At 49.3% G+C, this 15,834-nt stretch overlaps 1 protein-coding gene across 1 annotated transcript in view; it reads right to left on the bottom strand.

The window, feature by feature from the left end:
* Positions 1–9,855: 9,855 nt before the first annotated feature.
* Positions 9,856–15,834, bottom strand: part of LOC119320118 (E3 ubiquitin-protein ligase SINA-like 10) — a 23,315-nt gene continuing 17,336 nt past the window's right edge. The window contains exon 3 of the mRNA XM_037594242.1: positions 9,856–10,344. Coding sequence (XP_037450139.1) covers positions 9,856–10,344 — 489 coding nt within the window. The remainder of the gene's footprint in view (positions 10,345–15,834) is intronic.

Raw genomic sequence — 15,834 nt, 5'->3', positions numbered from 1 at the left:
TTATTTGGTGTTTGCGTTGAGCATAGACATGATTGGATTATGTCTATCGCAATATGGTTATTCATTTAAGGAGAATAATGGTTACTCTGGTTATTTGAATAATACCTTCAATGGTCTTGCACCTAAAATGAATGGTTTATTGAATCTCGATCGTAGTGATACACATGTTCATGCCAAAAGATATAAGATAGTAATGATAGTACCACCTACTTGTGGCACTGCCATGTAAGTCATATTGGTATAAAACGCATGAAGAAGCTCCATGTTGATGGATCTTTGGACTCACTCGTTTTTGAAAAGATTGAGACATGTGAACCATGTCTATTGGTATATACGCATGAAGAAACTCCATGCAAATGGACCGTTTTGGACTCACTTGATTTTGAATCACTTGATACATGCAAGTCATACCACATGGGCAAGATGACTGAAAGCCTCGTTTTCAGTAAAATGGAACAAGAAAGCAACTTGTTGGAAGTAATACATTTTGATGTGTGCAGTCCAATGAGTGCAGAGGCACGCAGTGGATATCGTTATGTTCTTACTTCACGGATGATTTGAGTAGATACTGAGTATATTTACTTGATGAAACACAAGTCTGAATTATTGAATGGTTCAAGTAATTTCAGAGTGAAGTTAAAGATCATCGTGACAAGAGGATAAAATGTCTATGATATGATCATAGAGATGAGTATCTGAGTTACGAGCTTTGGCACGCAATTAAGACATTGTGGAAATTGTTTCACAATTAACGCCGCCTGGAACACCATAGTGTGATGGTGTGTCCGAACATCATAGTTGCACCCTATTGGATATGGTGCGTACCATGATGTCTCTTATTGAACTACCACTATCGTTCATGGGTTAGGCATTAGAGACGACCGCACTCACTTTAATAGGGCACCACGTAATTCCGTTGAGACGACACCGTTTGAACTATGGTTTGGAGAAATCTAAGTTGTCGTTTCTTAAAAAGTTTGGGGCTGCGACGCTTATGTGAAAAAGTTTCAGGTTGATAAGCTCGAACCCAAAGTGGATAAAATGCATCTTCATAGGAAACCCAAAATAGTTGGGTATACCTCCTAATATAGATCCGAAAGCAATAGGGATTGTTTCTTGAATCGGGTCCTTTCTCGAGGAAAGGTTTGTCTCGAGAATTGAGTGGGAGGATGGTGGAGACTTGATGAGGTTATTGAACTGTCACTTCAACTAGTGTGTAGCAGGGCAGAGGAAGTTGTTCCTGTGGCGCCTACACCAATTGAAGTAGAAGCTTATGATAGTGATCATGAAGTTTTGGATCAAGTCACTACCGTACCTCGTAGGGTGACAAGGATGCGTACCACTTCAGAGTGGTACAGTAATCATGTCTTGAAGGTCATGTTGCTAGACAACAATGAACCTATGAGCTATGGGGAAGCGATGGTGGGCCCATATTCCGACAAATGGTTAGAAGCCATGAAATCTGAGATAGGATCCATGTATCAGAACAAAGCATGGACTTTGGTGGACTTGCCCGATGATCGGCAAGCCATTGAGATAAATGGATCTTTAAGAAGAAGACGGACATGGACGGTAATGTCACTGTCTATGAAGCTCGACTTGTGGCGAAGAGTTTTTCACAAGTTCAAGGAGTTGACTACGATGAGATTTTCTCATCCGTAGCGATGCTTAAGTCCGTCGGAATAATGTTGGCATTAGCTGCATTTATGAAATCTGGCAAATGGATGTCAAAACAAGTTTCCTTACCAATTTTCATAAGGAAAGGTTGTATGCGATACAATCAGAAAGGTTTTTTCGATCCTAAGGATGCTAAAAGGTATGCTAGCTCCAGCGATCCTTCCATGGACTGGAGTAAGCATCTCGGAGTTGGATTGTACGCTTTGATGAGATGATCAAAGATTTTGGGTTTATACAAAGTTTATGAGAAAATTATATTTCCAAAGAAGTGAGTGGGAGCACTATAGAATTTCTGATGAGTATATGTTGTTGATCAGAAATGATGTAGAATTTCTGGAAAGCATATAGGGTTATTTGAAAAGTGTTTTTCAATGGAAAACCTGGATTAGGCTACTTGAACAATAAGCATCAAGATCTATAAGATAGATCAAAATGCTTAATAGTAGTTTCAAATGAGCACATTCCTTGACATGATCTTGAAGGTGTTCAAGATGGATCAGTCAAATAAGGAGTTCTTGCCTGAATTGTAAGGTACGAAGTTAAGACTTAAAGCTCGACCACGGCAGAAAAGAGAGAAAGGACAAAGGTCGTCCCCTATGCTTTAGACATAGGCTCTACAGTATGCTATGCTGAGTACTGCACCTGATGTGTGCCTTGCCACATGTCTGGCAAGAGGGTACAAAGGTGATCAAGGAGTGGATCACCAGATAGCGGTCAAAATTGTCCTTGGAGTAAACAAGGACATGTTTCTCGATTATGGAGGTGATAAAGAGTTCGGCCTAAAGGGTTACGTCGATGCAAGCTTTAACACCTATCCGAATGACTCTGAGTAGCAAACCGGATACGTATAGTGGAGCAATCATTTGGAATAGCTCCAAGTAGAGTGTGGAAGCAGCATTTACAATGTGACCTAGAAATTTGCGAAGTACATACGGATCTGAATGTTGCAGACCCGTTGACTAAAACCTCTCTCACAAGCAAAACATGATCAAACCCCAGAGCTCATTGAGTCTTAATCACATGATGATGTGAACTAGTTTAATGACACTAGTAAACTCTTTGGATGTTGGTCACATGGCGATGTTACATGTCAATGTTAATCACATGGTGATGTGAACTAGATTATTGACTCTAGTGCAAGTGGGAGACTGTTGGAAATATGCCCTAGAGGCAATAATAAATTAGTTATTATTATATTTCCTTGTTCATGATAACCGTTTATTATCCATGCTATAATTGTATTGATAGGAAACTCAGATACATGTGTGGGTACATAGACAACACCATGTCCTTAGTAAGCCTCTAGTTGACTAGCTCGTTGATCAACAGATGGTTACGGTTTCCTGACCATGGACATTGGATGTCGTTGATAACGGGATCACATCATTAGAAGAATTATGTGATGGACAAGACCCAATCCTAAGCCTAGCACAAAGATCGTAGTTCGTATGCTAAAGCTTTTCTAATGTCAAGTATCAGTTCCTTAGACCATGAGATTGTGCAACTCCCGGATACCGTAGGAATGCTTTGGGTGTACCAAACGTCACAACGTAACTGGGTGGCTATAAAGGTGCACTACAGGTATCTCCGAAAGTGTCTGTTGGATTGGCACGAATCGAGACTGGGATTTGTCACTCCGTGTGACGGAGAGGTATCTCCGGGCCCACTCGGTAGGACATCATCATATTGTGCACAATGTGACCAAGGGGTTGATCATAGGATGATGTGTTACGGAACGAGTAAAGAGACTTGCCAGTAACAAGATTGAACAAGGTATCGGCATACCGACGATCGAATCTCGGGCAAGTAAAATACCATTAGACAAAGGGGATTGTATACGAGATTGATCGAATCCTTGACATCGTGGTTCATCCGATGAGATCATCGTGGAACATGTGGGAGCCAATATGGGTATCCAGATCCCGCTGTTGGTTATTGACCAGAGAACGTCTCGGTCATGTCTGCATGGTTCCCGAACCCGTGGGGTCTACACACTTAAGGTTCGATGATGCTAGGGTTATAAAGGAAGTTTGTATGTGGTTACCGAATGTTGTTCGGAGTCCCGGATGAGATCCCGGACGTCATGAGGAGTTCCCGAATGGTCCGGAGGTAAAGATTTATATATGGGAAGTCCTGTTTTGGTCACCGGAAAAGTTTCGGGTTTTATCGATAACGTACCGGGACCACCGGGAGGGTCCCGGGGGTCTACCAAGTGGGGCCATCATCCCCGGAGGGCAGCATGGGCCAAGTGTGGGAGGGGACCAGCCCCAGGTGGGCTGGTGCGCCCCCCACAAGGGCCCAAGGCGCCAAGGGCTTGGGGAGGGGGCGCCCCACCTTGCTTGGGGGGCAAGTTTCCCCCTCTTCCCCCCTTGGTCGGCCCCCTAGATGGGATCTAGGGCTGGCCGCAGCCCCTAGGGGGTGGAAACCTAGGTGGGGCGCAGCCCCCACTCCCCCTATATATAGTGGAGGCAAAGGTGCAGCCCAACACACGAAGTTTCTTCTCCTGTTGGCGCAGCCCTACCTCTCTTTCTCCTCATATCTCGCGGTGCTTGGCGAAGCCCTGCTGGATCACCATGCTCCTCCACCACCACCACGTCGTTGTGCTGCTGCTGGATGGAGTCTTCCCCAACCTCTCCCTCTCTCCTTGCTGGATCAAGGCATGGGAGACGTCACCGGGCTGCATGTGTGCTGAACGCGGAGGTGCCGTCCGTTCGGCACTAGGATCTTCGGTGATTTGGATCATGACGAGTACGACTCCATCAACCCCGTTCACTTGAACGCTTCCGCTTAGCGATCTACAAGGGTATGTAGATGCACTCTCCTTCCCCTCGTTGCTAGTTTCTCCATAGATAGATCTTAGTGACTCGTAGGAAAATTTTGAATTTCTGCTACGTTCCCCAACAGTCCTGGACCAGCTTCTCCGCATCCATCTTGCCCCAATGCACTTTGACGCGGGCAAGGGCCCGGCGGGCACCCTCAATGCACACGGGTCACTTGATCACCTCAAGCCGCGGGCAGGCATCCACCATCCTCTTGATCAGGCCGAAGTAGCTACTAGGCATGAGCTCACCAGGCCACATCCGGACTATGAAACCTTTCATAGCCAGTTCGGCCGCCCTGTGGAGTTCGACAAACTGCTTCAGTTGGTCACTCAGAGGCATCGGGTGTTCGGCCCCAGCATACTGGGACCAGAACAGCTTCTCTGTTGAGTTCCCCTCCTAGGCACGGTAGAACTCCGCAGCGTCTGATACGCTGCATGGCAGATCTGCGAATGCCCCTGGAGAGCTCCGAATTCGAGTAAGTAAAAGAAATGCCTCCTCCACATGTTTGCTTTTCATAAAGAACTTCTTACCCGCTGCTATCTTCTTGGCCTCCTGGATCTCCTGTTGTGCCTTCTCGGCTTCAGCCTTGGCGTCTTTTAAACTCATAAGGGCCTTCGCAAGCTCGGCCTCTTTCGCCTTCAGATCATGCTCCACGGACTCGCATTTCTTGTCGAGGTCCTGGAGCTCTCGCTGTACCTCACCCACCCTAGCACTTTGCTTCTCGCGCTCCTTACACTCCAAGGCCGCCCTGTCTTCGGCCTCGGACAACGCCTTCTTCACGGACGCCACTTCGGTGGTGTCCCTTGTTACACGATCACGACACTTAGATGTTAGGCCCACCAATTTTGCCTATCCTTAAATGCATAAGAGCGGGAATTACTTACCCTTGTTCTCTTCGAGATGCCTCTTCGTGAGGTCGAGCTCTCCATGCTCCTGCTCCAGGTCCCGCTTCAGATCAGCAACCTCGGCAGTACGGGCAGCAGCAGCAAGCAGCACAGCCTGCTTATTCACCATAATACTTATGATTAGACTCCTGCGGGTTATAATTGACCCTCTGCTCGGCTTTTCTTTCTGAACGCCAAATAGAGTATCAGGGGCTACTACCTACCGGGTGGTAATTTTGCACATATTTGTTACTTACATCGAAGCCTGTTAGGAGGCTGCTGCAAGCTTTGGTTAGTCCGCTTTTGGCGGACGAAACCTTCTGAATCACCATACTCATAACAGTACGGTGCCCCTCATCCAAGGAAGCGCCGCAAAGCGCTTCCAGCAGACCGTCCGATGCCTCATGCGCAACGGAAGTCCATGACACAGACGGCTAGTCCTCCCTAGCGAGGGGTCGCCCGCCTGAGTCCGAAACCATCGAAGGTTCCGGAATTGTGTTAGGCTGAGAGCTTGGCTGGCCATGGCTCTCATCGACACGATCTGCGGCGATCTTGAACCCCGCGTGTCCGACATCTGGGACCCCGCCTCGGGGCGTCTCCAGAGTCACCTCCCCCCGCTCTGGGAGCCTTCGGGACAACACCTCCGTGGCATCCGCGTGTTGGGGAGTAGTGGCTGTCGAAAGCGAATTGATCTCCGAATCACTCAGGGACCCGGAGGAAGACACTTCGGGGAGGTCCCTAGCCGGACTGCACATATGTCCGGCATTATAAAATGCAAAAACTATGAAGTGAAATCATGATAGAGTGCGGATACTTACGATCGCACTAGGGGCTTCCCCCTGGGCAGCCACCCCTCCTCGCTATGAGCGACCGTGGCGGAATAGTCTGGAAGGGGCATCTTCCCTTTCTTGGACGCCCCAGCCTCCCCCTCCGGGGTGGCTTTTCTTTTCTTCCCCTCCCTAGTGCGGGGAGGTGGAATTTCTTCTTGATTCCCCCCGCCTCCATGGGAGGAATCTGTCTTGTCGTCATCCGATGACAGGGGTATGATGGCCTTGCGCCGGGGGCCTTTTCCGGCCCCCTGGCCCGCCTCCTCGGACCCCTCATCCTTTCCGGATGGGGCGTCTTCTTCTTCCTCCTCCTCCCCTTCGTGGCAGGAGTCCACCTCATCATCCTCGGACGAGGCTTCCGGCACAACCTTACGCCGGAGACCCTTTCAAATCCCCGGGGCCTTCTTCTCGGCCTTCTTCTCCGACACATTGTATGACACCGGGACCAGCATCTCCATCAGGAGGGCATCTGCTGGGTCTTCTGGCAGCGGAGCCGGGCAGTAAACCTGCTCCGCTGTCTCCACGTAATCCTAAAGCAAATATGCACAACTACTTAAGGCCCTCCCATGAATATATTGGGGAGAACTGGGTTGGGAGTCAGTCTGAGAACTCACCGGCCTGGGAGCCTGCGCGGCGTGAAGCCCGCGGTCCTCGGATGTGGGAGGAGGCACTTCGGAGGCCTTGAACAGCACCTTCCACGCACCTTTGTGCGTCATGTCGTAGAGCCTCAGGAGCGTCTAGTGCTCGGTTGGGATGAACTCCCACAGATTGACTGCCCGCCTCTGGCAGGGCGGGATCCGGCGAACGAGCATGACCTGGATCACGTTGGCAAGCTTGATGTTCTTGTCCTTCATGCTTTTGACGCATGTTTGGAGTCCGTCCAGCTCCGTGGAGTCGCCCCAGGACAGGCCCTTTTTCTCCCAGGAGGTGAGCCGCATAGGGGCTCCGGATCAGAACTCGGGGGCCGCTGCCCAGTCGGCGCCACGCGGCTCGGTGATGTAGAACCACCCCGATTGCCATCCTTTTACGGTCTCCGCAAAGGAGCCGTCGAGCCATGTGACATTTGGCATTCTGCCCACCATGTCCCCTCCGCACTCCGCCTGTTGGCCGCTTACCACCTTCGGCTTCACGCAGAAAGTTTGCAGCCATAGGCCAAAGTGAGGCCGGATGCGGAGGAAGGCCTCGCACACGACGATGAATGCCGAGATGTTGAGGACGAAATTCGGGGCTAGATTGTGGAAATCTAGCCCGTAGTAGAACATGAGCCCGCGAATGAAGGGATGGAGGGGAAATCCCACTCCACGGACGAAGTGGGCGACGAATACGACCCTCTCATGGGGTCCTAGGGTCGGAATGACCTGCCCAGCATCTGGTAGATGATGCGCTATGTCCGAAGATTTGCGATGTGCTTCTCCATGACGGTGGAAGCCACCCACTTGCCTCCTGCTCCGGACATGTTTAGCTATGTGGGGAAGACTTGGGCTTGGGCGCTGGAGCTCGAGGGGGCAAGAGTGGGCAAAGGAAGAAGAAGGCGTGGGTGAAAATGGGGGAATCTTATCCCTTTATAGAAGCACTGGGAGCGGTGCGCCTCCCCACTTGCCCGTTGGGAATCGCTTGTTTCCCAAGCGCCATGGTTAATGGCGTGGTGAGATTACCCATACCCGTATTGATGAGAATCCCGTAATAAGGGGACACAATCTCTGCTTTGACAAGACATGTCACAGAAACCGCCTCGTAATATGCGTTGTAGCTGGTTGTGGGGAAACGGTTCGAATAATGGATCCGATCATAATAACGTGTCGCGTCATCAGAAAAAGTTGTCAGCAGATTGCATTTGTGAAATATCGTTCTCTCTACGGTGGTATGCGAAGATCATTTTTTAGATCAGGACATGATTTGAGTGTTCAATAGTTACTTTGGAGTATTCGGAGGAGGAACCCGCCTTGAAATGCCAAAGACAATACTGCACGCCGGACTCATCATCATTGAAGCCTGGTTCAGGGGCTACTAAGGGAGTCCTAGATAAGGGGGTATCCGAACAGCCGGACTCTGTACAACGTCCAGACTATTGAAGCGTGAAGATACAAGACTCAAGACTTCGGCCCGTGTCCGGATGGGACTTTCCTTGGCGTGGAAGGCAAGCTTGGCGATCCGGATATTATATTTCCTTCCTTGTAACCGACTCCATGTAAACCCTAGCCATCTCCGGTGTCTATATAAACCGGAGAGGTTGGTCCTTAGAAGGCCGATCATAATTACATTCATACCATCATAGGCTAGCTCTTAGGGTTTAGCCTCTACGATCTCGTGGTAGATCTACTCTTCTACTACCCATATTATCAATATTAATCAAGCAGGAAGTAGGGTGTTACCTCCATCGAGAGGGCCCGAACCTGGGTAAACATCTGTGTCCCTTGCTTCCTGTTACCATCAGCCTTGACGCACAGATCGGAACCCCCTACCTGAGATCCACCGGTTTTGACACCGACACTCGCCTCTCCCTGGTGGCAATCTCTCGACCCAGAACTCACGCTGGCCATGGCAGACACAAGGGAAGGATGATTTGTTTGTTTTCGTGGATGAGGAGTTGAGGAGGAATGTGCAGTCATCTTGGCATAGTAGTATTTATAACCAAGTACTAATACGCTCCTAAGTGGGAAACCGTTTAGGTTGTGATCAGTGTGAACAGGTTTGCAATTCAATATTGCGTGGTACTAATACGCTCCTAAGTGGGAAAATGTTTAGGTTGTGATCGGTGTGAACAGGTTTGCAATTCAATATAGCATGGAATAATTTGGAATGTGACGAGACGCAAGCTCAAAATTTATTGACGGTTCTAGTTTCGAAGTGCGGCACTATTCCCGGATGGCGTTACATGGGCATGTGTTCTCGGTCGTGGTGTAGCATATGCCATGGTAGTTCTTTTTCTACTGTTGTGTATGTGCAATAACTAGCACCGTCGTATACATATCTTGCAGTTAATGGGGCGTTCGATAGGAATAGCCGCGTGGCGAGCTATAGGCTAGTCTTTTTTCAGACGCATTAAACCTATCTCTCCGGACTTCTCGCACGCACCATCGTGCCACCCACAAAAACTTGTACTCTGAGTTTAGTATGTTATACAGGAAGAGAAGAGGTGCACGCACGCACTTGTCCTCTCACACACGCGTCTATTTTTTCTTGAAAAGGAGGATGATGACCCCCGGCCTCTGCATCTGGGAGTCACACACGCATCTGTAGCTACGAATTGTAGTGTTCTCAACCATCCGATTGGCTCTATCATGGATGTACCTATATACTAAAACATGTCTAGATACATCTATATGTTGACAAATGGAAGGCATGTATTGTGGAACGGATGGAGTACTTGTCATCAAAATGGATAAAAAGGGACGTACCTAGAACTAAAATACGTCTACATACATCTCCTTTTATCCATTTTGATGACAAGTAGTACTTCTTACCCAAAGGAACTTTATATCCAACAGACACAAAATATCCGTTCGACTGTTGGAAATTACTGATCTGATGTCGAAGTAATTGTTGCATCGCCACCAAAACCCACCATTTCTTAAGCTAAAGTAGACCGAGGTAATCCCTATATTAGCATATTACTAAGATAAACAAAAGGAACTGTAGAAACATTTAGGACGTGAGCTTGTCAATCTGAATGTGGAGGGACACCAGCTTAGCCCCGGTCAGCAGCTTGGGCAGAACTGTGAAGAAGGTCAGCTCCTGCACGACGACGTCGCCGGGATCCTTGCTGCTTGTCACCTCCATTTCCACCTTGACGGCGTCGGTCGTGCCTTTGGGCTCCCCCGGCGGGCCGTTCGCCCACAGCTTGGCCACATAGTGCGGCAGTGGGGACGCCCCCACTCTGATGCAGATGACCGACACGGCGATAGGCGTGCCGATGTCGAGCACGCCGCCAACCAAGAAAAACATGCGGCTGTCCTCCTCCGCGAGCAGCAAGAGCCGTGGCTCCGACAGTGGCACTTGCAGCTGGAGCACCTTGCCGTACTGGATCCTATGCACGGGCATGGGATGCGCGGTGCTGATGTGGTGGTGGAGCACCAGCGGCGGGCCTTCATAGCCACAGACGGGCACGGGGCATTCGCAGGGCACGAGCGGACACATGCACTACTAGGGAAAAGGCTAGCAGCAGCGCGGTTTTTAGGTGTATCAGTAGCGCGGGGAGAGGCGCTACTAATAAGGCGCTACAGCTAACACATAGCAATAGCGCGTGCTCACCGGCGCTACTGCTACACAAGTGTAGCAGCAGCGTGGTTAGTGGAAGCTCGCTACTACTAGTAGCTCTAGCGTGCTTTGCCTGGACGCGCTACTGCTATCGCGGCGCTGCTGCTAACTTTTATACACTCGCTACTGCTCATTTAAGTAGTTTTTTTGTTTTTTCGGCATATTTGTTTTGTATTTGAACAGGCTTTATAGAAGAATCTTTAGCACATAGAAATGTCATCATGATACACATACAAATGCCTGCGAGACCACAAATGTAATCATAGCATATACATACAAATAGTCTCATCATAATCATCATCCAACACAAAGTGGTATCTTGTCATCATCTCAAAAATAGAGATACATGCAAGTCTCGAATACTTGCAACTACAACAACGTCATCCATCTAAACAAAGGTATACGCAAGAAGAGCTATCACTATGAGTGAGAGCGGAACTATGCAGTACATGAGGTGGCGGTTACGAGTCCTCTCTCGCACTAGCGTGAACCTCAAGTAACTAGCTTCTCCTTCTTGTCTGCATTTGAAGCCTTTATGGCTGGTGCCCGTGAACCCATTCACTTGCACCTGAAACTCATGCCACTCGTTGTACACCCCTGGAACCTTCCCTTTGTACACGACATAGCAATTCCATCTCGCCATCAAGAAACTAGGTACCTGTTAGAGATGCATGTTCATGAAGAGGATGTACAATCATATATATGCAACAAAATATACTAGAGCAACACCGAAAAAGAAAGGGTTAGCAACTAGATGCAACATACAGTATGCAAATTAATTAACTAGAGGTACGCAGGTCATCGTACGCAAACTAACAAAGTAGCGTTACGCAAGTTCGGCAGGGACCGTGGACATCACAAAGTTTCATCGCTACAAAAAGTATACAAGTTCAACCGACACATATCATCATCATCGGCATCATAAATCACTAGAAGTTCCATCCTTCCATATCATCGAGGAAGAACCCTAGCTTCTTGAACGGCGTGAGGTCTAGACATTGCACGTGGCCACCTCTAAAGCTGAAGCCTTGGATTGCATCATCTAGAATATTCATTATGTGGGTGTATTCTTTTTTCTCGTAGTCTCTAGAAGGGTCAAAATACACGGCGTGGGAGACTTGCGGGTAAAGAACGATAAGGAAGGCGCGCCCGTTGCTGCGGGGAAAAGACACCTCAAATTATTCCCCATATAAGAGAGAAGGAATGATTGAAATGTACGAAAGGGTTGTCCGGAACTGACTTACTTTGGATGATAAGGCACAAGGACAATTTCCCGGTCCTTATTCTGTACCATGAAGTTTTGGAGGTACTCCCTAGAAGTTTCACGCTCAAAGTCGCCGAGACTCAAGAAAGACTCGTGCATGTAGTACGGATCCGCCACATAGATTTGCGAGACTTCTTCACTCTTCATGACGGAGCTCATATGTAGCGCAAAAAGGCGGACGATTGTAAAATCGAGCCGCCTTGTTAGAAACATCTCAAAGATATGGTCAAACCGTAGGAAGAACACCTCTGCGGGCCGTGTGTCGATGTAGCAGTTCCCCTCAAGCACACGAGCCGCGTATGTCAGATATCCTGGATCCTTTGAGTCTAGTAGGCTTTTCTCAGTCGACAGCACATGGTCGTGCAGTCTCCTAAGATCCCCTGATAGTGCCTCCAGCGGTTTTGGCGGTAGCATCGGCTCGCCCGTGAGATGGAACATGACCGCACCTTTCACGGGTACACGCTCTTCAGAATGCATCGTCTGGCTGCTATGCGCTCTGGCTTGTTTGGAGGCAGTTATCTTCCCCAATCTCTTCCTCTCCTTTTTCTTGGGCACACCTTCCAGACCCTTCCATAACCCCTGCCCCAGTGTTCCCGGGCTAAGTACTGTACGACCCTCGCGCCCAGCTAGTTGAGCCTGTGTTGAGGCGGCATCTTCAGGCGTGTCCTGTGAGGATTTCATGAAGAGAGACTTTTTGCAATCCCTGCTATGACCCTACCCGGGCATATCATCCATATCCTCATTAGCAAGCTGATAGCCCAATTCGTCATATGGTTGACTCATCATATCTATGTCACAGTCATACGGGTTTGTATTGTGGAAATCCATAGGGTCGACCTCCGTCTCATCATCCATTCTCTATTCTATAGGAGAAATTACATCAGCCAGTACTATTGCACCCCCTTCATCATGTCATCCGTCGCTCCCACCCGGCACTACAGGAGCTGGTAATTGCGTAGGCGGGGTGGTGGTCTCCGCACATGCTTGTTGATGTGAGGTTATTGGTGTGCTCTCGGCCGGCTCCAGACGAATAAGATTCTTCGGCCATAGCAGCACCCAACGCTTGCAGCTCCAATCCGCGGCGATGTCTCGTCGTCCGCTCCCACATGTTGTACTGGAGAAGACAAATCATCGTGCCTCGATTTCACACTCGTCAAGCTAACCCTGAAGTGCCCAGCGGGGATCGGCTGGTTGTGGAACGTGGGTTGCGAGGGGTCCATTATCATCCCCTTTCCCACGTCCACCTTCCGGCCTTTGATCAAGTAGAGTATGGTGCACGGGGTTTCTTTCGCCTGCAAACACATATGTATGTGGCGTAAAACAACTGAAAGGCAACAAAAATGGAATATTATACATATATATATATATATATATGTTGGTGCGACATGTAATTACCGTGACGGCGTCGAGCTCAGCCAAAGACGAAGGGCCACCTAGCGCGCCTGAGACTGAGGACAGGCTGCTATGAGCGGGAGCGGCTGCGAGAGGACGCCCGGTTGCGTGAGCAAGTGATGGTGCGATGGTGTTGTTGTTCATGGAGTTGCTCCCGACGAAACTGGGCAACGGGAAATCATGTACCGTCTTGTCTGGATTTTCCTTCGTCCAGTTGATGATAACTGGAACCAAGTTAGTAGCAAAATCATTTCTGCAGGCAGTTACAGCTGCATTGACTGCCTGCTGTAGCAACTCATATTTGTCCTCGGTTGCTTTTTTCGCGTCCTCAGCTGCTTTTTTCTCGACCGCAAGCTTCACCTTCGCGTTGATGTCCTCCTGACTACACTTCTTTTTCTGCTTCTTGGCCTCCGGGCCCTCGTTGTAAAACACCTTCCACGTGGCGCCGTCTCCAGCGCCGTGCACACGACCATATTGCGGCCGCTGGCCCAAAGGGAGTCCCTTAAGTTCGTTCAAGGCCCGGTTGAGAGGGGTGTCCCACTTGGGCCTCATTAGAGAAGTAGGGCTATCGGTTGCAAGCTGGTGTTGCTTCTCCAGTAGTCTAATCAATTTCCTCATGATCTTGTCCGTGTAAAAAACCTTTTTCTCCTTGTCCCACTTGTAGCGGGCCCTGATGAAGTCACGCTCCAAGGGGTTGGTGATCTTCGCGAAGGGGTCTGGGAGACCCACGGCTTCACGTTCCGCGTCCTCCTTATCCCATATGGGCCTTTTACCGAGGTAGCCACGGCTTCCGAGGCGATGCTTCCCCGTGTTCCTTTGCTGAAGGCTCTTGAATTTCGCAGCCTTAGCCTTGGTTGCCTCGGTAGCGCAAGTGTCCTTGAACTTTTCGAACTCCTCTTCCCTAAGTGTCGGATTTTCCTCCAGAATCTTGGATAGGGGTTCATCAGCCTCAATAGCTCGTTTCACCCTCCCTTTCCAGGAGGCCAAATCATTGTTGAACATGTCCATGGCGTGATTGTTAATCTTTTTCATCTTCGGATCATCCCACGGTTGTTCTATGTTCTCATCCCAGTCGGGGAACTTGAATCTCTTGTGCAACTTTGTTAGGAGCAACTGCGTCAAATGTTCTTTACTCCTTAAGTCATCGTCGTTGATGCTCGCGCATTCCCGTAGGATGCATCCTACTTGGTTCCCATAGCACTTGCGAGGTTCTTCCGGCTCTAACGGCTCAAACTTGCCAGGTGCCATCTTTGTGATCACAAGTCGTCCAATCCCTAGTTTGTTAGGTTTTCGTATCCTCTACTTCTTATGCTTCCTCTTTTCGATAGCGGCATCGGGGCCGGTACCATCCCCGCCGGTACCTTCCCCATCGGTCTCGGCGCCGCCATCGGTGCCGGCGCCGTCGATGTCGATGTCGGCGTCAATACCATCATCGAGGCCGACCTGCAAACCTTGCTTAGCAGTCTAATAGTCGAGGTACTCTTGTTCACTCTCATAATCCATCTTGTCTGCATCTTGGTCAGAAGGCCCAGTTTCTTCGTTGTTCGACATGTTTCCTATGATTAAGTGTCCTCATTTATTTCTAAAAGTATGAATAAATGAGAAATGACAAAAAAAAATCTATGTGCCAGCACTCGATATGCCAACTATGTAGCACAAATCATGCCTCTATTCACGGAAAATTTTGGCATGACCTTTGCTAAAAAATGGACATATCGAGTGCCTGAAATTCACCGGAACGGAAATGAATCAACATTCGGTGTAACATAGGCCACTCGGATCATTTTCCAAACATGACATGTCCAAAACATGACATATCCACATATCACATGTCCAGTTCAAATTTGCATATAAATTCAGCTAATTTTGAAACCTAGCTAAATTTATAACTAAACAGATAACCTAATTAATAGACTGCCCTAACTAAAACCTAAGTAAATTAATCGAAGAACCCTAGCAGAGAGAGGGGGGGGGTTACAGAGGGTGCAGGGGCGAGGAGGCAGGCCCGACGACGGCCGAGGTTGGGAGGGGAGGAAGAAGAGGAGGGAGGGGAAGGCCGACGGGTCGAGGGCGAGCGCGCCGGGGCCGGGGGCGAGTGCCGGCGCCGGGGTTGGGGGCGAGGGCCGGGTCGGGGGCGAGCGCCGGGTGTAACGCCCCGGATTCGATGCGCCAGATGTCTGCCAGTTATTCGCCGTCATTGCCATGTCATTTGCTTGCGTGTTGCATTTTATCATGTCATCATGTGCATTGCATTGCATACGTGTTCGTCTCATGCATCCGAGCATTTTCCCCGTTGTCCATTTTGCAATCCGGCGCTCCTATGCCCTCCAGCGTTCCCCTTTCGTCTCTCGTTGTGAGCGGGTGTTAAATGTTCTCGTAATGGACCGAGTCTTTCCAAGCGGCCTTGGTATAGCACCGGTAGACCGCCTGTCAATTTTCGTGCCATTTGGAGGTCGTTTGGTACTCCAATGGTTGACCGCGTAGCCCAAACCCCCCCCCCTTTCTCTTTGCAGCCCAACACCCCTCCAAAGTGGCCCAGAACTCATCTAACTCCCCTCCATGCTCTCGGTCATTCGATCACGATCGCGTGGCCGAAAACCGCTCCTCATTTGGACTCTCCTAGCTCCCTCTACCTATAAATATGTGCCTCCCTCGAAAATCCCGCAGTCCAAACTCTAGATCTCCTCCCTCTCCGCGCCGGACATGTCCGT

This window comes from Triticum dicoccoides, chromosome 6B (genome assembly GCF_002162155.2).
Source record: "Triticum dicoccoides isolate Atlit2015 ecotype Zavitan chromosome 6B, WEW_v2.0, whole genome shotgun sequence".
In the NCBI taxonomy this organism is placed as follows: domain Eukaryota; kingdom Viridiplantae; phylum Streptophyta; class Magnoliopsida; order Poales; family Poaceae; genus Triticum; species Triticum dicoccoides.
Note: the sequence above shows the minus strand (reverse complement) of the source record. Positions and strands in the feature narration are given on the sequence as shown.